Source organism: Python bivittatus, unplaced genomic scaffold (genome assembly GCF_059951505.1).
Source record: "Python bivittatus isolate LINGU-HERP-01145 unplaced genomic scaffold, Pbiv_v1 ctg000610_np1212, whole genome shotgun sequence".
In the NCBI taxonomy this organism is placed as follows: Eukaryota; Metazoa; Chordata; class Lepidosauria; order Squamata; family Pythonidae; genus Python; species Python bivittatus.
In genome coordinates, this window is record NW_028277088.1 from 23,029,488 (window position 1) to 23,051,720 (window position 22,233).

Below are 22,233 nucleotides of genomic sequence, written 5' to 3' on the forward strand. Positions count from 1 at the left end.
TTAGTTCACTGCAAGAGCGTGGGAAGTGCAAGAGGATGAGGCTGGCACCTCCCTGAAGAATTCATGGTGTTGTGACGGGCTAGCTTGGGAGCTAGGATTCAGTCTGGGGAGATTCTTTCTAGAGGTTGTAGCTAATAAACACAGCAGAACTGAATTTGCATTGTCTCTTGGAGTTCTTTGGGCTAAACCTGACACACACTCCTATAATCCTAGATATTTTCTGCATGGATGCACAAGTTGCTATGGAAGTAAACCTATATCCTTCTTGATACTACATGATACCAGTTATTTATGACTGACCTTTTCTGACATCTCAGGTCCCACGTTGCAAAAGAAAGGACTATTTTTATGTTTGCTAATATTGACAGCAGAAAAATCAATAATACTGTTTGTCATAATTTGTAAACATCTAAAGGTCATGAGTTAGAGGAATCATATTATTCTATTTCAGTTTTCTTTTCAGGTTAAAACCTTGAACACAATAGATCAGTTTCACTTGAAGTGGAAGGGGATTCTCCTGGGTAAACTAAAATATTGGACGGGTTTTTTTTTTTTTCCCTCTAAGACATTTTTGTCACATTTCCTCTTCAGACAGAAGAGGAAAAGAAAGGATCAGATCACTTTTGCCAGAAGTTTGAACTGCCATGCAAAAGATGTTTGATATTAGATTAAGAGTGATATGTGTCTCCTTTCAAGTCAATGTACATAATCCGTCCTTTTTTTTTTTTTAAATAAAGTTGATGGCAACAACAATAACAAAAGAATGTCAGCTGCTTACAGTCTTTAATACAGTCAGCTTCTCTTATAAGAAGACCTTGTGTGCCAGCTAAATCCTGGTTCCATTTTTTTCCGGGTTTTTCACACCATAGAAAATACTGGTTCCTCTATCTCCTATTCGCATAGCAGGATTACATTTTACACATAATAACTAACAATTTGCTGCCTTTTCTGATACCTCATTCTGGCTAATAGTAAAGACTCTTGTTTAAAAATCCTAAACGAATGAAAGTGAAAACAGACAGCATTTAGACATTCATCTTATTTTGTCTGTCTCAGGAATGTTCAGGAGAGCACTGGAACATTCTGGTTCCTATCTGGCCACGGCTGTTCCAGGGAGTGGTTTGGTGATTTCTGGAGGTAAATCCTCTGAATTGGAAGTGATTAAAGGTGTGGGCTTGTCATTCTAGTCAAAAGAGCTCTGCTTTGGGATGAGATGGCCCCCAGAGTACTCCACACCCCATCCAGTTTAGAGGATTTGGTTCAGAAACAGCTAAGCCACCTTGAGAACATCATGGTCTGGGAGGAGGTTCAGTATAGTCCAGAAAGAAACAGAATGTTCTAGTATCTTCTGAACGATCTGTTCCTAAATTAACAAATTTTCTCCATACCTAACTCTTCTGGCTCTCCAAGTTCTGATCTGAAAAATAATGCTTTTCTTCTGTAGTCACTTAGCTGAGCAGTAGCAACAATTCCAATATATTGCTAATTAAATCATCTTTAATAGTAGTTAATGCAACCATTTTGTGGATATAATTATGTGATATTAAGGTACTATTGAAATGTGTGTACAAGCAAAATAAAAAAATCAGTAAAATGGACATCTTACTGTTCTTTTCAAGCTTAGACATTTGTTTAAAACTTGTTTTATAGCAAAGAATTCTAGTTCTACAAATGGAAAACTTAATTGTTATTTCTAATGAAACATGTACACTTTGTTTTTCCTTCTGAGACACAAATGTGTGTGCTTGTGTGTGTGTGTATTTGTTCAACCTTATATTGGTTTCAGTGTACAGTTGTAGCCTATTATCCTTTTAACATGTTTGAAAGCAGAGAATTTTCATGTACTATTATAGTAAATCCCTCTGTACAATAGGCAGCTGCTCTTCATGTTTATCTTAAGCACAAATGGCTCAGTGCTTTGTGATGCAGGAGACAAATAAGCCTGGGAAATGTGCTGTAAAGCAACATGCTAATTAACAATGGCTTCAGGACTGGAACTTTAACAGCAGAAGACAGCAGAAGACTAAAGACTAAAGACTGCCTCTGCAATGGTATGAGATGAGATGAAGGCTACATAATGAGGACATTCTCCTTAAAAATAGTTGTCAAGATGACGTCATGCCACAGTACACGGGATGGGATGATGAACCCATCATAATTCTACCAAGGTTTTCTGATATACTAACTGAAGAGAGTGAGAGGATAAGAAGCAAGAAAGATTGTATTTTTTGTCAGTTTAAACTGGAGGGGGGAAAGGTACAGCCTGTAGATGACCTAGGGCTGCCTGCAAATCCCCAAACCCTTGGATGTGGCCATTGGAGATTTTTAAAAATTATCACAAAATTGCAATCATTCTAATATAATTAGAAGCAATCATATTAATTGCATTTCATCAATATAATTTAAGCTAAACAAAATTGAGTGTTTTTTTTGGGGGGGGCTGGTTCTGCTTCCTTCTTTTAAATGCAGTTGCCTTCTTTCAACAGATGACCCTAGACAAGGGTAGGGAATCTCTGACCATCTGGAAGTTATAATTTCTAATTATTGGCCATACTGACTGAGACTGACAGCAGTAGGGATCAAACACTGGAGGTTTGCAGGTCCTGGACCACTCAATTTAGTAATATATCAATGTGACAATGCAACATGCAGTTGATTTATCATTGTTGGATCTATTTTGAATTTCTAAAGTACAAATGCTAAATCTTGCTATGCTGGCACAAACATGATCAAATAACTACATCAGCACACTGTGATGTTCAAGGGGAACATGCAGTTGTATTACAACACATACGCAAATTTAATAGTATTGTTTATGACTGAGATGTTGGACATGCAAGATATATCTTTGTTAATTTCTGTTTACTTCCATACCCAGGAGAGCTTCTTAACACATCCAAGTGTAGGATAGGTCTTAAATAACAATAACTTTTACATAAGCACCGAAGAAAAGAAAATCTGAACATACCATGTATAACAACAACAACAACATGTGTCCAAGTTCACAGCTCTCTTTATTTTCTCTCCATATTTCCTTTCTCTTTCAAGACACTATTGTATCTCCAATGATATTCAGGACAAAGCTTTTTTTTTTTTTTTTGCAATTGCCTTGCCTCATTACCAGAATTTTATGGGGAATTAGGTCTACACAGACAACTCTATGATATGTTTGTACTGACAGAAAATTTATAGAACTATCTGGAAGCATTTTGTGTGAATTGGTCATTGTGGGATCAGGATGTTTATTTGTGCTAAGCAGACACAATATATCTCATACAGCAGCCTCTCCCAAACTGATATTCTCTACACTGTAAACTTGTATTTGTTTTATACCTGTATCCATTAATTCTTACCTTTTGGTATTACTATCACCAGAACATGGGTTTCAACATGGTTTTCAGTCATGTTGTTGTAAGCAATACATGTGTATTCTTCTGTTTTCTGTGTTACCTTCTCAGATGCAACTTCTAGAGATCTTCCATATTGTATTGGATGTATGGAGTTGTTTGCCCTCCGGATCCATGAATAAATATTTGGTGGATTGGAATCTGCTGAGCAATACAGCTGAACAGCATCACCTTTATCAAGGGTAAACACTCTTCCTAATTTCTGGCCTTTGGCAGTATTTATGGAAAGTCCATAGGGTCCATCTTCATAAACATCACAGTGATTGAAAGAGAAAGAAAACAGATTCAACAGAGGGGACATCCATATGTTCTACTTACTCCATTGCAAAGTAACTGCTTGCTAAGGACAGCCTAAACCCATTCCCAGCCTCCTGCAAAGAAAACTTCTGCCTGTCTTTTCTTGTCCATTTCAAAACTGGAGCCCTTGGGTGAAGGCCAAAATTTAGGAATGCACACACTCGGGTTCAGAGCACTATTGAAGTACAGAAGGAAAAAAGCATATGTAGTGTTTTCTTTTGCAATTAGCAGGCAATATGAACATTTTTGCTGCAGCTTATCATAGATGTTAGCATCCTGGCAACTTGACTTTGCTGGTCAAGAAATAACCTCCATTTGCTTGATTTATGTCAATTTCAGCAACTAAGCCCAGAAACCTGTGGTTGTTTTTGATACAAGGCTTTGCTTGTTGATAGTACTGTGCCACATCTGCCCAAGCATAGAGGTTCCTGAGAAGCATTCTTTACCTGATCACTGAGAACCTTGAGAGAAGACTGTGCTTATGCTCATGGGATACAAAAAGCCATGATTTGCCTGAACATTTGTCCAGTTGTCTGGATTTCGCACAACTATACCGCAAGCCTTCTCACTCTCTTTCTGTATTGGGATCACAATTTCCAGAATTCCCAGGAAGTCTGACAAGTATTTGACAAGTTGTTGTTCTGCCATGTAGGAATGGGCAAGGCATTCATAATCTAAGTTTACAAACCATAGTTTGGGTTCACAAAACTACAAAGAAATATTATGATTTAAATTTTGGGAGAACCATTAGCTAAAACAAACAAGCATATATGTGGTCTACATATGCTCTGGAAACCAGAGAATGATTGACTGAAGTTGTATTATTTCCATTTTGTGCTAAGCCAGAGTTTGTTTTAACTATGGTTTGCTTAGCAAGCTGTAGACTATGTCCACACATGATACTGATATGCTTTTTTAAATCCAAATTCATTGGGGGAAAAAAAAACAATTGGCCAGATTTATGCAATACACTAAACCCAAAATCACAGTTTACACACTACAGAATTTAGGTTTATACACTGTGCTAACATAAAACTAAAAAAACCACATCGTTGCTTAGCACAGGATTAAGTGATGCAGGGCATTTCTGAACCAGCGAAATCAGGAAGCCTGTGACGTTAATAACGCTGCTACAAATGTGGAGGGAGTGCCATGGACACACACTAAAATTCATTAGGCTTGAGAATAACATGCAGTGATGTTGCCACAAGAACAGTTTGACGACAGAAGTGGGATAAGATTTGTCCCACTATGCCGCGTGCCATTAACAAAACTTGCCTCCCTTTTCTTATTTTGTCTTTTCCCAATTTCTGTACTTTACAGTGACTGTCTGGCACTGCTAAGGAGCATCAAGTACAGTGCAGTTTGCTCATGGCTAAATTTGAAGCACTCTGTTCTGCTGAGGTTGTAGCTTGGATTGATCACCTTGCAACAGAGATATAGCAGATGTGATACAGCAAAACATAATTATACCCTCTTCTGATTGCTACTACTGACCTTTCTGCTTCCTTTTCTCAGGATTATCTTTTGGCTACTTTATATCTAACATCTGTCATGGCAGAAGGAGATTTATTCTCCTGGGAAGTATTGTGACTTTATGGTTTCCATCATTGCAGTTTCACATTGTGATAAGGAGTATAATTCTAGATCAATAAATTCTAGATTAATAAAACAAAACATGATAGCATCTATGGCTCATATGATAATCATGCTGACGTTCACAGACTTTCAGGAATGTATTTTGATTGTTTTTGCATATCTTGATGTGAGACTTGAAATAATAATATGTGTTCCATTAAAGGATTCTATGCAGTCCTCTGATATTGGCCACACTATATCCCCCATAACTTAGGGAAACCTTATTCTCTGAGTATGAGATCACTGCACAGTGGGGGAATTGAGCAATTTATCAGATTCCTGCATAAGGGAATCCAAAGCCTCTGTAAGTCCTCTGCTTCCAGAGTTGGCTGCTCTTATTGGCACAGATTGGGATAGTGGGGATAGTGATCCAATTATGCAGGCAAATTTAAATTCCCATAAAGCTCACAGTGCTTGGTCAGGGATACCATTATAAAGTAAAATGGTTATTAAATCCATTTGTTTGCCACTGCATGTATTGTATTAAAAAAAAAAGTAGGTTGGGGTAGTGGCACAAAATACTGGAGCCCTTTATTAGTTGTGGGTTCTGTTCAGGAACTGGAGCCTTGATGTCTCCCTAAGGATGTCATATTCTGGATCTGATCCTGGAGGCACTATAGAACCACCATCTGCTCTGCCCAGAAAATTGGCTAGTATCTACTACTCAGACATGTACTTAAGGATTTTCCCCCTTTCCTGATTTCCTTGAAGAGCTTATGGTGGTGCAGATTGAATACAATTGTATACAAAAGGAATGGTTCTATAACACAGTGGAAGAAAAGATACGATTGAAAACCTGAAAACTGTTTCTGATTTTGTTTTGCACTGATCTATTTCCATATAAATTAGGTGTTTAGTAAATTTGTTTTGCAGGAAATTAGTTTTACAGTTTTTATTTTTAGGGAGAAAAAAAAAAAGGACTGTGGCAGGATCTCTGCTAGCGACTTTTAGTGTCTTCTGGAATCGTGCAGCCTATTGTTAGGCTGATACAGCAGAAATGATGACAAGCTTTGTATCTTCTTAGTGATGTTTCCAAGAAGGTGGAAGTCACTAGAGGGTTAATGGCCTGTGAGTGGTCCTGAGGGGAAATTCTTTCTAAAATAATCTTTTGCATGTTTAAATAAAATACATTGAGGTTTTAAGAGCATTTCTAAATAAAGGTCTCTGGAAGGGCTACTACCTCTTTTCCAACATCATTCTCAGCAGAGGAGACCTTTTGCCTCAATAAAACCTATTTACTAAATGACTTGTAAAACAATAAATCATCACTTCTTAGCAACAATTTACTTCTCAGTGGGAACATAAGCAATTGTACCTGTCACCAGGAAACTGTAATTCATCTTGTTTTTGAGCAGATGGTAAGTATTTACCATGATTGACCTTTATTATTACTCTAAGTCCTCAGGCAGCAATGGCATATGGTCTTTGTAGCTTGTACAGCCATTACTTGGTTCTTATTGAGAGAACTGGCAACTAACAAGGTTTTAAAGTACTACTTACAAGTGTAGTTTAAATTATGTAAGTTGAAAGCAATATTTGATGGAGGAGGTCATGGTGGCTAATAGGACTTCTCTGCCATTTTTCGGGGAGACTTGATGGCTTACAAGCTCTTGAGATTCCATGCAAATTCTCTTTGTAAAACAAATGAATCTTGAAATATTAACAGGATCAGTTCACAGACTATTCTGTACCATAAATTCACTTGCTTGAGTTTGTCTTAGGGAATCCAGCCATTGTACTTATTAAACCATGGCAGAGTTGTGTATGAACCAGCTTATGTCTTAGTCAATCAGTCATGGTTGAAAGAAACCATAGCTTAGCACAATGTGTTTTCTCTTGTTCGGGTTAGGGATAGATTGATAATCTTAGGTTTATCATGAAATGAGCCCAGCCATTGGAGCTCATTCAATGAGTCATGGCTTAAGTAAGCAGTGGGTGTGCGTGATGTGTAAAACTAGTTGTCATGGATTAAATTCTATACTAATGTTACTTAGGTTTATATTACTAGTTCTCAGCTCTGTTGAAAAATACCCTCTATTCATGTTATGATTAATGTTTGTAGCAGTAGTAAAGTGTTGTAGCCATGTCACTAGATGGGAGAACTCAAGCAGCTGTTCAGGGAAGGATCTGAGATTGTCCAGAACTGTGCAGGAGGAATGAGCTGACAGGGCTTCCTCAGTCTGATAAGGACACTGGGAATTCTGCATGATATTGCCCTAATATATCCGAAAGAACAAGGCATCCTGAGTAAAAGACTAACAATTAAAAAAAAAAGTGGATTGCCTACATTAGTGCCCAGATAAGCTTAGGTTCAGTGATGATAGATAAGAACTGCCAGCAAGTGGTTTGAGAGATTTGTTTCATAATGATATATTCCATACTTCTGGGGAATGGCAAGCACATTCTTCCTGTGAATAAGGAATTATGTTCGGATGAAGTAAGCAATCTATGCTTTAAATCGTCTGCCTGTAATGTGGGGTTGGTTTTCTGAAGGCGAGTTCTCTTAGCACTGAAATGAAATAGAAACATTATCTATTGTGGTTCCTTATTATAAGCTGCTGGAGTTGCACCATGATCTGACATTCATATTTATATCTGATATAGTATATTTAACATTCTCAATGCTATATAATAATTCACACATTATTAGACACTCCTTCCACCTCAAGCCACTTGCCACAGGTAAAAAACAAGTTTAGGCAAGACTGTTATGCTGCCTAATTCCCATAATCCTCAAATAGATTTGTTTATGGATTTGTTATGTTTTTATTCATTATTTTCTTCATAGAATTCACAGTAGAATGTCAGCTTTGCAATCATCTTAGAATTAGATGGAATTCACTAGAAGAGAATGTAGCTCAGGGTTGAACTGTGGAATTCTTGGTGCTCTCTGAGTTGGTTGGTTGGTTGCAGACATTTCATTACCCAACTAGGTAACATCATCAGTGCAAGTGAGTGTGGGATTTGCTCCCTGTTTATATACAGTAACTTGCTCTGCCAGTGTTGATGGGAGTGTAGTTTTCTCCTTGGTAGTTCTTTGATCCAGTAATATCTGTTGGACCACACATTGCCCACCTTTGGCTTAGAATTCAGACACATATGGTTCATGGAGGGGAGGAGGAGGAGGAGGAGGAGAAAGAGGAAGAGGCAGAAAGAACTTGGCAATAAATTCCATGAACCTGATTGGATTTATGTATCTTCAAATTAAACTTCCCTATTTGAGCTCATAATATATCTACTATGTGGGTTAAAGCTTTTTAAAATTCATTTTAAAAAGTCTTTCATAATTTCCTCTCCACCTTCTTTATTTGCCTAAATTCATCACTTTTTGTCATGTTGCTTTAATGGAATATGTTTCCAACACCTTTAGAGTCAACAAAGCTTCTTTCAAGCGGGGATCAAGTAAACCGGTTGGCTTACAGCTTGGTTATACAAAGGCATTTTTCTTAGCCCTTTTTCCTACCAGTCAAATCTGGTCTAATACTGCATACAGCTAATACATGTAACCAACCTGGGTTATTCTTATTATACATTTCTTAATGCTGTTGTCTTAAATATTTTGTTCTGCTGTTTTATGTTGTATTTTATATTGCATTGTATAAAAATATTTTTCTTAAAAACCATCCTGAAATGATCTGAGTAAGACCACATAAAGTTTCAAAATAATAATAGGATAACAACAAGAGCAGCTGCCATAGTTAATCATGTCATTTTCAAATGTATATTGTTTCACAGGTGTCAGCTTAAGCAAACATATCCAGCGTCCTATATTGATTTTGCACAGAAATAAAAAAATGATAATGATATGGACTTTAGGATTTAATATTCTTCTTGTTTGCCTAAAATATAGCCTAGAGCCCACTAGGGATTTGGACTTTTTCTCTGAGTAATGTACTATGATGAAGCAGAACAGAAACTGCTTCTGAAAATTGTATTAAATAGCAGTGATAGGCCTGAGAGCGAGCCTTAATACAGGAGGGGGGAATACAATGTTAGACATCTCCATCTCCCCTCTTCCTCTCACCAGCCTTCATGGATGGCTTTTTCTGTCATCAGGAAGAGCCAAAGAAGTGTGATGATTGGACAGGAGACATTTACCATGACCGAGATCTGCTATCATAGAAAGATACAGTAATGATTTGTTTTCTCAAATCAACTAATACCCCTGTTCCATTAGAAGAGAATATCTGTAGCTCAAGATTCAACTGTGGAGTTCTTGGTGCTCTCTGATTTTGGCTGTTTGCTTGCAGATGTTTCATTTCCCAACTAAATAACATCATCAATACAATGATGTTACCTACTTGGGTAATGAGATGTTGGTAAGCAAACAACCAAGCTCAGAGATCACCAAGAACTCTATAACACCCATTACATACATTAGACAAACGTTACCTACTTACAATATATTGTTGGCATGATCATGTCACTCATCATGGCACTGACAGGATTGGCTGCTAAACAGCTGTAATTCCCAATAGCTTCTTTAAGAACAGGGGCAATGGAAAGTGTATCTTTGTTTATAGACATGGAGCTATTGCTGCTGTCTTCAATAAGATTTCCATTTTTCATCCACCGGTAAACAACCCTTGTGCCTTTTTCCACTGTACATTTCAAAGTGATGTTTCCCTTTTTTTCTACAACTCCAAATGAGGGTTCAATGTATATGACAGGCTTGGTGACAGGTGCTACAATAGAAACAATATTGGAAGTTATGATCAAGTCATTTCTGTTCTTTACATACAGCAGGTCATTTTGCACTAGTGGACAGAACATGAATGGGCACATGAGTACAGCCTTTACGTTTCTGCCAGTAGAAGATGGTGAGAACTGTCAGTGGTTGTATTTGGGACCTATGTAAGAGGTGGACCCTCAACCCAAAAACCTTAACAGAAGGAATTGTGTATTTAATCCCAAATGTGGTCTCTAAAGAGGATCAGCATCATAAGTATCAGTTTGGAATGCATTGTAGGACTCAACTTACATATACTCAACAACTCTTGTGGAAATGGAACATGTATCTGTCTACATGTTGACAGACTATTAACTTATAATTAGTATACAGTAGTTTATATAGTTTAGTTTTGATTTCAAGCACCTGAATTATATTGAGATAATGGTTTTCTTTTCTTTTTTTTACAATTTTCACTTGTTTTCTTCCTGTTCTGTTTATTAATATATTTACCAGCTTTACTGGCTTTTTGCTTTACAGTTTGCTTGTTTTTTCTTTAAAACAGCTTGGTAATCCTCCACAAAAACTTCAGTGACTACGCAGATTAAAAACAGAATGAATGAATATTTAAAGTCTGGTACTCTACCTGTAAGTGAATACTGCCTACTCCAAAATGAGATGAAAATATTCTATCTTGACTTGGTTCACTAAATCCATTGTATTAAGATATTGTTATGCAAATATATTTTAATGTAATCAACATGTAACTTAAAAGATATATGGCTGAGCAGTTAAAAATGCTTCAATTCATTGATGACTGTATAATATAGCTTCAGTTATCTAGAATTTCTATGCTGAGTATTTCCCTTCCCTCATCTACACTATGTTGGGAATTCTGGAAAATTTAGTTTCAACATATCAGGAGGGTGTCAGATTGGAGAAGATTGCTCTAGAGCAAGAAACTATTCACCAGTACATATATTCTGTATAAAAGTAAACTTTTAGAATACAGTTAGGAATAATCACCCTTGGATCTTAATTTGTGCATGTGTAAGAACAATGCAAATATCTTGAAATACCCTGATGTGGTACCATGGACAACAATATGTCATATAACTGCTCTGCAGAATATAGGCTAGACTTGTGCCTTTCCAGGGCAGATTGTGGCTTTGAGGAGTGGAAAGCCCAGAAAATGGCACAGAAAGGAAAAGGGAACCCATGACCTTTCGATGTGCCACTGACCTCTAATTCCTAACAACCCCAGTCCACATGGCAAATAATGGTGGATGGAAATGTTACATTAGATTCCAGCATTTCCTGTTACTTACCATCAACAGTAACCTGGATCTTTTCACCTGCTGATTTTGTCCCATTGCCATGGATATTGATTTTGACAATATAATTGCCTTCATCACTTCTTTGTAAATTGTTTATTAGCAAAGATGCATTTGGAGGTGAAAGTGTAAATTTGTGCCTATATTCTAAGTCTGGAACAACTGATTGATTGACAGAAATCAGCAGATATTTGGGGTTTGTTGGCGGCTTTTCAAACAACCATATTATCTGGATGTCAGAAACTGTAATGTTAAAATTATAATCAACTGCAAGTCTGAGTGGCTGTCCTTCAATGCCATTGACCATGTATGAGGGAATTGTCACCTTTAGTGCAGAAGAAATACCTGCAGCAGAAAGATTACAAATATTACAGTTTGAAATGCATACAGTGCTTGCTTCAGGTTCCATTGTAATATATGTTCAATGGTTTCAAGAACTATCCATCACTTGGTATACATCACATATATAAATTCCTGCTTTGACCATTTTGCATTTTTGGTCCTCATTCGTAATACCATTTATTTCTTATGGTCCTCATTCGTAATACCATTTAATGCCATTAAATTTTTATTCACGTTGGGCTGGATATAAGCATTAGACACATCCCTCTGAAAAGAATGGACAAATTAGTAACAACTTTTAGGGTCAACCATCAACAGTAAAGGAACAAGCAGTGAAGAAATATGCTGCAGACTAGCACGCACTTGGTACAGCAGCCATGAAGGCCTTGGAAAAGATACTCAAATGCCATGATGTGACTATACCTACAAAGATCAGATTCGTGCAAGCCATGGTATTCCCTGTGACACTCTATGGAAGTGAAAGTTGGACTTTGAAGAAGCAGGATAGGAAGAATATTGACACCTTTGAACTTTGGTGTGCGGAAGACTCTTGAGAATACTGTGGATAGCCAAGAAAACAAACTGATGGATTGTTGAACAAATCAATCCAAAGTTCTCACTTGAGGCACAAATGACCAGGCTCAAATTATCCAACTTTGGACACATTATGCAAAGACCTAGCTTTCTGGAAAACTCTAATGCCAGGAAAGGTGGAAGGTAAGACAATAAGAGGATAACCAACAGCAATGTAGAAGGACTCAGTTACAGTAGCAATGAGTGCACTGTTGGGAGACCTGAAAGACCAGGTCAGGGACAGATTGTCATGGAGAAAATCTATCTATATGGTCACTAGGAGTTTAAAACTACTTGATGGCACATAATCAGTCAATCAACTTATAGGATATTGCTTTCAATGAACATTAAAGCATTAAAGAAATTGCTCCTCTTTCCTAAGTATGTTTATTTACAAGTAAGTCCCACTGTGTTCATGACAGCTGAAACTGTGGGAGTTATTTTAATACATTTAGAACATACTGAGTTGGGGAACATTGCTAGAAGCAGAGATGGGGGGCTGTGAACACTCTAAATGTTGCAGGACTACAGCTCTCAGAATTTGTAACCAGTGATCATAGTGGCTGTGAATGCTAGAATTTGTAGGTCAGGACCATTTGGAGCAATACAGGTTCCTTACTCTTCCTTCTTAAAACCTGTGCTGGTTATAGTTATGGAATACATTCATTTCCTCCCCAAATATTCTCTTGCTATTGTTGGTTGACTAATCCAGAGTAAATAGATGATCTTCTTGATTGATTTAACTATATTGTTCCCAGCCAGGGCTGAAGCAGGATATGTCAACATAGAATCTACCCCAATGAAAATGTAGTTCATTCAAACAGTCCATTTCTCCATACAGAACAAGTAGCCATTTAATAAACAAAAATAACTGACTCTCCATTTAATAGTTACTTGTCCAACTACATTTAGCTTATGCCAGGAATGAGGAACCTGTGGTTTCTGTGTATCATGGAATTACAATGTTCATAATTGTGTGCAACTGCCATGCTCGCTGTCCCTGCTGAGAGTTGTAATTTAGCAATGTCTGGAGTGCAATAGCTTCCCCATGCCTGACCTATGCCTTTTCTTATTCCACTAAATTCCAGCTTTACTCCAACTAACTGTCTTCCTCCTCAGTTGAATTTTTGCGGGCTGGATTCACAAAATGTGCTAAGCATATTGTGGTTTATTTATTTATTTTTTTGGTTTACTGTGTTATGTGCATCCTGCCAATTATGGTTTACTCATCAAACCATGATCAAGCAGTACATGTCTTGGCACAACGAATGAAATAGTTATCATCACCCCACTTGCCAACATTCTACCTCCCATTCCTGTTGTCGCTCATTCTTACTATCTTGTTTTAGCTCTATTATTGATACCTTTGCCTATTATATCAGTGAAGTCAGAGCTGAGCTAGTTTTATTTCCACTGATTTTAGAGGCATAATCTCTGCTTCAAAATTTCCAGTTTTGTAATGATAATAAAGATATAAAGTAAGTGCCATTAAAAACAATAGAACTTTCTTCTGAGGAAATATGCATAGATTGCATTGTATAGAGTTTATGGGCTGTTTATCATTCACTGGTTTCATATGCAACTTTTACAGATTTCATACATTCAGTTTTTTCACTAGATTTCTGCTGAGGTTCTGCCTGCTCCAGTAATATCAGTGGGAGGTGTTAGAATGCATTATTCCCTTCTGCCAACATTTAAGAGTGCAAGCGGGGGACACCTAGGCTCTTCCTGATATTGCTAATCCTCCTTCATGTTATTTGACCCAATCTAAGCAGAACTGAGGGAAAACTTCTGTATTGGTGTGATATCCTTGAATGTATGCTAAAAGCATTTAACTTCTGTTATAGGATATAGCACTAGATCCAAGCATTGTCCTACACTCTGAATATTAGTCAGTAAAGGAATGAATTAGATGCCAGCTCATATCTAAAAGAAGAAATAGGTCTTGCAGAGTTTGTCAAGGCATAGAGCTTTCAGGCAAACTCATTATTTGTATGAGATTTAGCAAACTTGCCTCTAAGAAAGTTATCTTCTGTAAGAGAGCCAGAGAAATTAGGTTTCAGTAGGGAGGGAAGTTTGCCTTCAAAATGAGAACTGACAATACTCTTAAATACAATGTAGCCACATCATAATTTCATAAGGCTGTTGTGTGAACCCAACCATTATAGTTCCTTCAGTAAACTACTGGAGTACAGTAATGTACTCTACATGGGTCTACCTCTGAAAACCAGATGGAAGCTACAGTACAATTAGTCCAGAATGCAGTGGCTCAGTTGTTGGTATATGGTCACTATCACAAGTTCACCACATCTATGCTTCAGGCTCTGCACTGGCTCCCTAACAGCTTCCATGTGCAATTCGAATGCTATTTTTAACCTTAATCCCTACATGACTTGGCTCTGAGGTATTTCCAGGACTGCCTTCTTGATCCAATTTCAATTTGTCCCATGCAGAGCTCATGGGAGAATCTACTATCAGTTCCCAACTTCCATGAAGTAAGGGGTATGGAGGCTACAGATGTTTTTCCATTGGAGGCCAAGTATTATGATACAGTATGCTGTCCCCTGATATTTGATCACCACTTGCCTTACTAGGCTTCAGAAAAATTACTTATGACAGAATGGTTTCAAGAGGGCATTTGACTCTTAATATGTTGCCATCCTTTTGTTATTTGATTGGTTGGTTGTTTTAAGATTTCTATTTTATGTTTTTAACTTTTATGGTTTTTATATTTGCTTATTCATTATTTTTACTGGCATGATTCTAACTCACCAAAAGTCTTTTGATTATGGCAGATAAAAATGGAATAAACCACAACTAAATAAACCATGGCCTAGTATGACCTATGAACCCAACCATTATTTCTCAGCCTTAGCAGCTCCATTCTACCTGTACAGAGGGGTTTTTACTGAATTAAGCAGACCCAGCCAAAGATATTGTACTGTCTGATATGAGGTGGTGCTCTTTATCTCTTCCAAGTACTGTAAGCAACTGAACTGGCAGCTGAGTTGTATTTCAGTGTTGTCAATGGAATACAATGTTGTCTTCCACCATATTTGCAGTAATAGCATAGTTTGGGGGTCAAACCCTGTGTTTTCTAACAGAACCACTGCTTGTCATCATATGTCACCTACAGTTGATGATTCCTCTCCTTAATGGTAGGGCCAGGACTGAAATTAATTTACCACAAGAATATTATATAAATGCTTGGGAAGTATTATTCTAAAACCTAAGAAAAATTCTTCTTCTGTGTTCCATTTTTGCTTTAGTATCCAGACTTTTTTTTTTTTTTAAGATTAGGAATGGTTGATCTACAAGTAATAATCTTCAAATGTAATTTACCAACTTGTAAGAATCTGATACATAAAAGATGCTTCTGAGGCAAATATGCACTTTCTTAGTTTCTGGTATCCCCTTGCACTTGGTTTCTCTGTATTCAGTGTAAACAGACTAGGTATTCCCAAAGTGACCTCCAATTTTTGCCTAAGCTGCATTTGGCTTTTACATAAATCTTAAAGTATTAGTAAGCACAACACCACCCTTGTTGACTGGAAACATCTTACAACGTTTTTTGTTCAAATAAAAAAATGATGACATAATATTTTGAGTTTCATGCATAAACCAACATTTCCATGGGAAGGATTTTGATTTTCTTTAAAAGACTTTTCAGTATCTATGGTAGTATCATTTTGAAGAAAGCCTAAGTTTAATTTCTATTGCTTTACCTGTATCATAGTGGCAAGATTAAAATACTGTACTACAGTAAGACATAATGTGGTCTGTTTGGTTTTTGTTTAACACATGTGTGAACATAGCCCTTGTGGCTTATAAACTATGATTTATGATTTAGCCATTTGCCCAGACCCATTTAATAGTGACTTATTATTAGGCAAGATACACCAGGGTTTAACATAATGTGTAAAACCAGTGAATATAATATTTCCACGATTAATAGAATACAGTGTTATCGGAACTAAATGCTAATTTTAATCCCATTTTGCACAGGAAAGAAAGAATAAGTGTAATTTCACAGTGGTTTAAAGTGCATTGTGCTGTATAGGCTGCCAAGGATTCAAGTATAATGTTACAGGACGTGGACTGGTTAAGAGACTTTCTAACTTAGTGAGTGTGTTTGCATGACATAGAGAGACTTGCTTGGCCCAACTGATCTATTTATGTAGTATTTACTTGCTGGTCCAGCACTAGATGCCCCAGCAAATCGAGTCTTGCTTTGCTGAATCCCATCTTCAGTGGCATCCTATCAACCTTACAGTGAATGCCTGTCTGCTTTTTCCTGCTTGTTTGTTTGGATTAAATGAAAATTTTAAGAAATCAGACTCTAACTCTGATCAAACTACTGTGGATTTTTTCCTTTAACAGAACAACAATAAAAACCAAATCAAACCAAAGTTTGCTCCCTAAACTATACTATTGTCTCTGGAATGCACAGGATCACATTTACAGTACTGAAATAAAATTCAGCCACCATTTTGATACATTTCTGTACATACAGAATATTAGTTGTAGCCAATGTAGCTTGAACATTCATGTTAGACTTGTTTAAATTACTGGAGAATGATGGTTTGAATGTGGATTTGGACTGAGAAGACTCACTAGATTTTGAGCCAACCTCAGTTTCGCCACAAAACCTGCCTCACCGGTTGATATTGTGGAGACAGGATTAAAGAAGAACCCTGGGTAAGCCACCTTCAGTTTTCATAGGAAAGGTGACATATAGATGAATTAAATGCATAACTATTTATTTATTTATTTATTTATTTATTTATTTACTGGGAATACCTAAATTAATTATAATGTAGAATACATCAGAATTTGCCAAAGTTGACTGAGTATCCTCTAAAATTATTACAAACCTATTATTCTAAGCAATGTGGCAATTGTTGTATCTCCTGTATGTGGAATCAACGTGGGGACAATAATACAGAAGTGGGGAACCAGCAGCCCTCCAGACATTGCTAAGCTACAGTTCCTAGTATCCCTCACCTTTGATCTCATGGGCTACTGCTGCTAAGAGTTGCAGTTCAGCAGTTTTGGGAGGCCATATTTCCCCTTTCTCCTGGAATAATGTCAGAAAAATCTCATTCCATGGGCAGATCAGAAAATAAGTGTTATTTGAGGAAACATTAAAACACATCAACAGTTCAATAGCTCATCTCTGCAGTGTGATGGTGAAGGGTATTTTTTCTCCCTCCATGCAATTTTCTAGTGCAACAAATACAGGATGTGAAAGCAGATACACTAATTTATATGATAGGAAGATCATGTTTATTCAGTGTTCCATCTTTTGAATCCATGGTTAAAACCTCACAATCAACAGAACTATGTGGAATTTAATATATTAGGATATTCACTTTAAATAAAACATGAAGAAGTCAGAGTAATCAAGTGATATAGAAACATGTGTAAGACATTTTCCCCTTAGTTATATAGACTGTCGATTTTAGGTTTCTTCTTTAATAATGATAAATGCTATTTATTTTATTCATCAAATTTGTCACCATCTTGTGAAATGACTCTGGGTGGTTTACAACAAGATAAAAATACATTCAAATACAACATAAAAGCAATCCTAAAAATAAACAAATATACTTATTCACATGGAAGTATAATATGCATTTTGCACTTATTTTTATTAATGGATGAATATATACCTTTTGGTTAAGACTGATCTTAGTTATTTTTCTGCAGTATTATTGGGAAAAATAATTTCTAATGCTACATAAAATATTCTTTATAGAAAAGAAAATCAGAATGAATTTAAGGAGCATATAGTATTACTTCATAGGGGCATACTAAAAATTTAAAAAATGCATTGCTTATATTCAATAATGCAGTGAGAACAGTTGCTGTACAAAATGCTTACAGTATACCACTGATTTAACCTTCCCAAAAGATAGCATATTGCATAATGTGTGAACTATAGAACAAACTTCTGTCTACTCTGAAGAAAGTCTTACAGTTTACTTACACCAACCCAGATAAGCAGTTACAGAATTGTAGTCTCCATAGATACAAACCCCACAGTGGTATTTTATTGTGTGATGCAATTAACATTAACACTACCAATTTTATATCCATAAAGTTATTGAAGTTAAGATATTGACCAGTATACTATAAAGCCTTGTATCTGGATGAAGTTTCAGAAAAGGACAGGAAATCATGCAGGATCTTACCTAAAAGCAGATAGTGCACATAGATTTTGTACTGCAAGCCATGAAACATGGTGTTAAAAGGTAGCCCGTCTTGTGCAAAGGCCATCTTCTTTCCAGTGCACAGGCAGAGCCTTGGTCCAGCAGCTGTGGGGTTTATTTGTTAGGGAAATCAGGTGTGAGTTATCTGTCTCTACCTTGCCTTGCTTGAGGTGATTTGACTATGTGTGTACAAAAGACACAGGGAGTGGAACACCTGTTGGATTAGTGTTCAACATCTTCATTGCCTATAGTCCTATCATAATTCCCCGCTGTGGTATGTTCACAGCAAATACAGAACAAGATAAATGGGGCATGCACTATGAATCACTCAACACTGATAAAAAATAAATGAGCTTAAAGAGTGTATGCAGGTTATATTCACCTGAAGAGAACAGACAGTTAAACAGCTCCATGAAGAAAGAACACAGACTTGTACACCCCCTGAGGATTGGAAATGATTATTCTTGTTAGTTTATATTGTGTCTTTTAGGTTGGATGAAATTAGTTCCTATACTATTAAATAAGTATGAAGTTGCTTTAAAAAAAATAGCAAAACTGGGAAAATTGTAAAACTGCTGTGAATTGCAAGATTCAGCAATATGCAAATATGATAAATAAAAATGCAGATTTAAAAAAAAAATCTTTCAGGTGTGCCTCTGTGGGTAAGCATAGTATCATCTGGAGGATTTTGAAGGCAATGGGCAGAACCCCCTTAATTATGAAAGGAGAAAGGCTGCAAAATGATAAATTCCCTCAGGAGGCCTTGATAGTCCAGGCAACATGAAGATGGTGGCATATAGAGATAACAGTGACCTCCTTAGCCGTGGTTTCCGGACATGGTGACCAACTAGGGTCTCTACCTAACCAGAATCATAGAGGGCACTTCCATTGGTAATCTCACAGGCCCCCAAACAGGTGGATCAACAGAAGAAAAAAAGGATCAGGATGAAATAAAGGGCAATATTGTTCAGCCTATGTGTTGTACTATATGCTAACCATGATATACTCTACACAATTTTCTGAACTTGTAAGACATACTGAACTATAAACCGGCTTTGTAAGCATAGCCTGCTAGGCTGAAATGTAGTTTCTGGTTCAGTATGTAATGAAAACACTCGTTAAGGGATTTAATGTTCACTTGTGAAATTCAGATTAAGACTTGGTATGCATAATTGAACCAAACCATGCTTTGCTTCAGCATGGTTTGTTGAATTAGCCATAATAACTGGGTTCATTCAACACATTAAGCCAAAACTAAACAACTTGTATTGTGGCTTAGCGATGTAGGAAACCAGCCACTTGGCTATGTCCATACTGCATGATTACCCTTAACTTTTTAAAAATTAGCTCATTTTTCTTGGTTTGTATAAATATTGAAGCATAAAAGTAACTGCGTGAGCTGGCTACATGCAACACATTAAGCTAAAATGAGTTTGCAGAATTGTGGTTCAGTGGGTTATGGAAAAAACAGCCCCTAACTAGTCTCCTCTTTGGTATTAACCATACTAACATCTCAATAAGCAGTCAAGGGAAATTTAGGAGGAAGCAAAGCCCTTTGCATTTTCCAACACTTGCTTGCAAATATTGTAAATAGGATCCAATTATAGGAAAAAAGTAGTTGTCTGTTCTTTGCACTTCAGCCAGCAGGAGGCTCTGCTGCTCTGCTGTGTGTAGATTCTCCTTTCTATTGTTCCAGGCAATACATGTCGAAGATTCACATCAGAGTAAGGCATGCCAAACCACAAGCAAAATAGCAAAAGCTGTAGTCAAGCAATGCCTTTATTAGGATGGGGTCCTATGTGAGATCATGCAAGTTTCAGTTTATTCCTTGAATTGTTAGGAAAAGCAAACATGCGATACTTCATTTCTCCAGTTTTGAAAGTACATCCAGTATTGTTACTTAGATTTGTTTATAACCTCAGGTGAAACATCCAGATTCCTCAGAAACAGTTCGCTGTCAGGTAGTCTATATTACTGTGGAAACACTGGACTTCTGCAGCATGAAGACTAGAAGTCAGTTCAGGAAAGTTGATGTCATAATAAGTTCATCATAAGATTCTTTGAAGTTATGGAAGGAAATACATGAAGCTGGTGGAAGGTCATCTGACAGTTTGGGATCTAGTATCTTTAATATATAAATACAACTCAATTGTATACCACCTTGATTGACTGATTTTTGACTCCTAGCAACCACATAGACAGATTTTCTCCATGATGATCTATCCCTAACCTGTTCTTTCAAGTCTCCCAATCGTGCACTTATCACCACTGTAACTTAGTCCAGCCACCTTGGTGCTGATTGTCCTCTTCTTCTCTTTCCTTTTACCTTTCCCAGCATTAAAACCTTTTCCAGAGAGCTGGATCTTCACGTTATATGTCCGAAATAGGATAATTTGAGCCTGATTATTTGTTCCTTAAGTGAGAATTCTGGGTTGATTTATTTGATGATCCATCAGTTTTCTTGGCTGTCCATGGTATTCTCAGGAGCCTTTTTGAACGCTAAAGTTCAAAGGTGTCAATACTCTTCCTATCCTGCTCCTTAAAGTCCAAGTTTTGCTTCCATAGAGTGTCACAGGAAATACCATGGCTTGCATGATTCTGCTCTTTATACCACCTTGAGTTGTTTTGATTAGGTGACATATGGATGATGATGGTGATGATGCATCTCTACCCCAGGCTGTTCAGGAAATGCTTGGATGTTTTGTGTTGGTGCCTGGAGACCACAAGGGTTTCGATGGGGAGAAACAGGTTGACTCATCCCTAGCAAGACAGAGTAGCTCCAGGTTCATAAACTGATTAACTCTGTGGCAATAGCAACTTTAGCTCTAGATATGGTTGTGCTCCCCTAGAAAGAGCTGGTATACAATCTGGGGGTGGTCCTCGACTTTCCGCTCCTGATGGAAGAGCAGGTGGAAGCTGTATCCAGGGGGTCCTGTTCCCAGCTTTGGCTGGCAAATCAGTGGTGACCCTTCCTGGAGTATGAGGCACTGGCTAGAGTCAATCATGTCCTAGTCACCTCAGAACAGACTATTGTAATCTGCTGTACATGGGACTGCCTTCGCAGAAACTGCAACTAGCACAAAATACAGCAGCCTGCACATTAACCTGATTAACGTGGTATTGTCATATAACACCAACATTGTGGGAGTTGTATTGGTTCCCAACTTGTTTCTGGGTGCAATTCGAGGTACTGAATCATTTCCTTGAGCTCGACCGGATAGAGTCTTTACTTCTGCATTATAGTAATGTGGTAAACCTTGACGCGCTGTAATGCACTCTCTCGGCATTTACATAGCTTCGGTGTTTTAAAACCGATCCAGTCATATCTATTCTAATATCCTGGATTACGCCAATATTTCATTAGAAGCAAAATAAATTCTGGAAATAACCATCAAGTTTCGCATCCAAAGCATCAGATGGTTCCTTTAAATTCATTTATCGCTAAGAGAGCATCTTTCGTCCTGGGAGTTTGGTGATTGGACAGACAGGAAATACGTTCCGTTGAGCTTTGTGGGAGTTGTATTTCTCTCAGCCAGGCGTTGGCGTCCAAAATGCGGAAGCAACGCTCTCATTGTAAACTACAAATCCCATGAAGCCGAAGAAGATGGAAAACTGGCGGATCATGTGATGCCCAAGATGGCTTCTCTGTGTCAGAGGCAGCTGAGTTCGATGCGCGAAGGGTGCTTGTGAGGCGGGCTGGTCTGCAGGGAGGCAGAAATTGCGTGGCCATGCAGAAAATCAAGTCTCTGATGACCCGACAG

General features: G+C 37.4%; 2 protein-coding genes across 6 annotated transcripts in view; one reads left to right on the forward strand and one right to left on the reverse strand.

Annotated features, from left to right (window-relative positions):
* HEPACAM2 (HEPACAM family member 2) overlaps nucleotides 1-18,674 on the reverse strand; it is a 34,130-nt gene extending 15,456 nt beyond the window's left edge. For 3 of the 5 annotated variants that reach the window (XM_025166283.2, XM_025166281.2, XM_025166284.2), the window contains exons 1-4: nucleotides 18,455-18,674; nucleotides 11,340-11,690; nucleotides 9,743-10,027; nucleotides 3,354-3,650 (exon numbers count right to left, since the gene is read on the reverse strand). In XM_025166283.2, coding sequence (XP_025022051.1) covers nucleotides 3,354-3,650; nucleotides 9,743-10,027; nucleotides 11,340-11,690; nucleotides 18,455-18,539 — 1,018 coding nt within the window. In that variant the 5' untranslated portion in view covers nucleotides 18,540-18,674. The remainder of the gene's footprint in view (nucleotides 1-3,353; nucleotides 3,651-9,742; nucleotides 10,028-11,339; nucleotides 11,691-18,454) is intronic. The other 2 variants (XM_025166282.2, XM_015887958.3) reach the window with 1 other exon arrangement.
* A 3,404-nt stretch (nucleotides 18,675-22,078) lies between these two features.
* Nucleotides 22,079-22,233, forward strand: part of VPS50 (VPS50 subunit of EARP/GARPII complex) — a 74,456-nt gene continuing 74,301 nt past the window's right edge. The window contains exon 1 of the mRNA XM_007427576.3: nucleotides 22,079-22,233. Within this exon, the coding sequence (XP_007427638.1) occupies nucleotides 22,201-22,233 (33 nt within the window). The 5' untranslated portion in view covers nucleotides 22,079-22,200.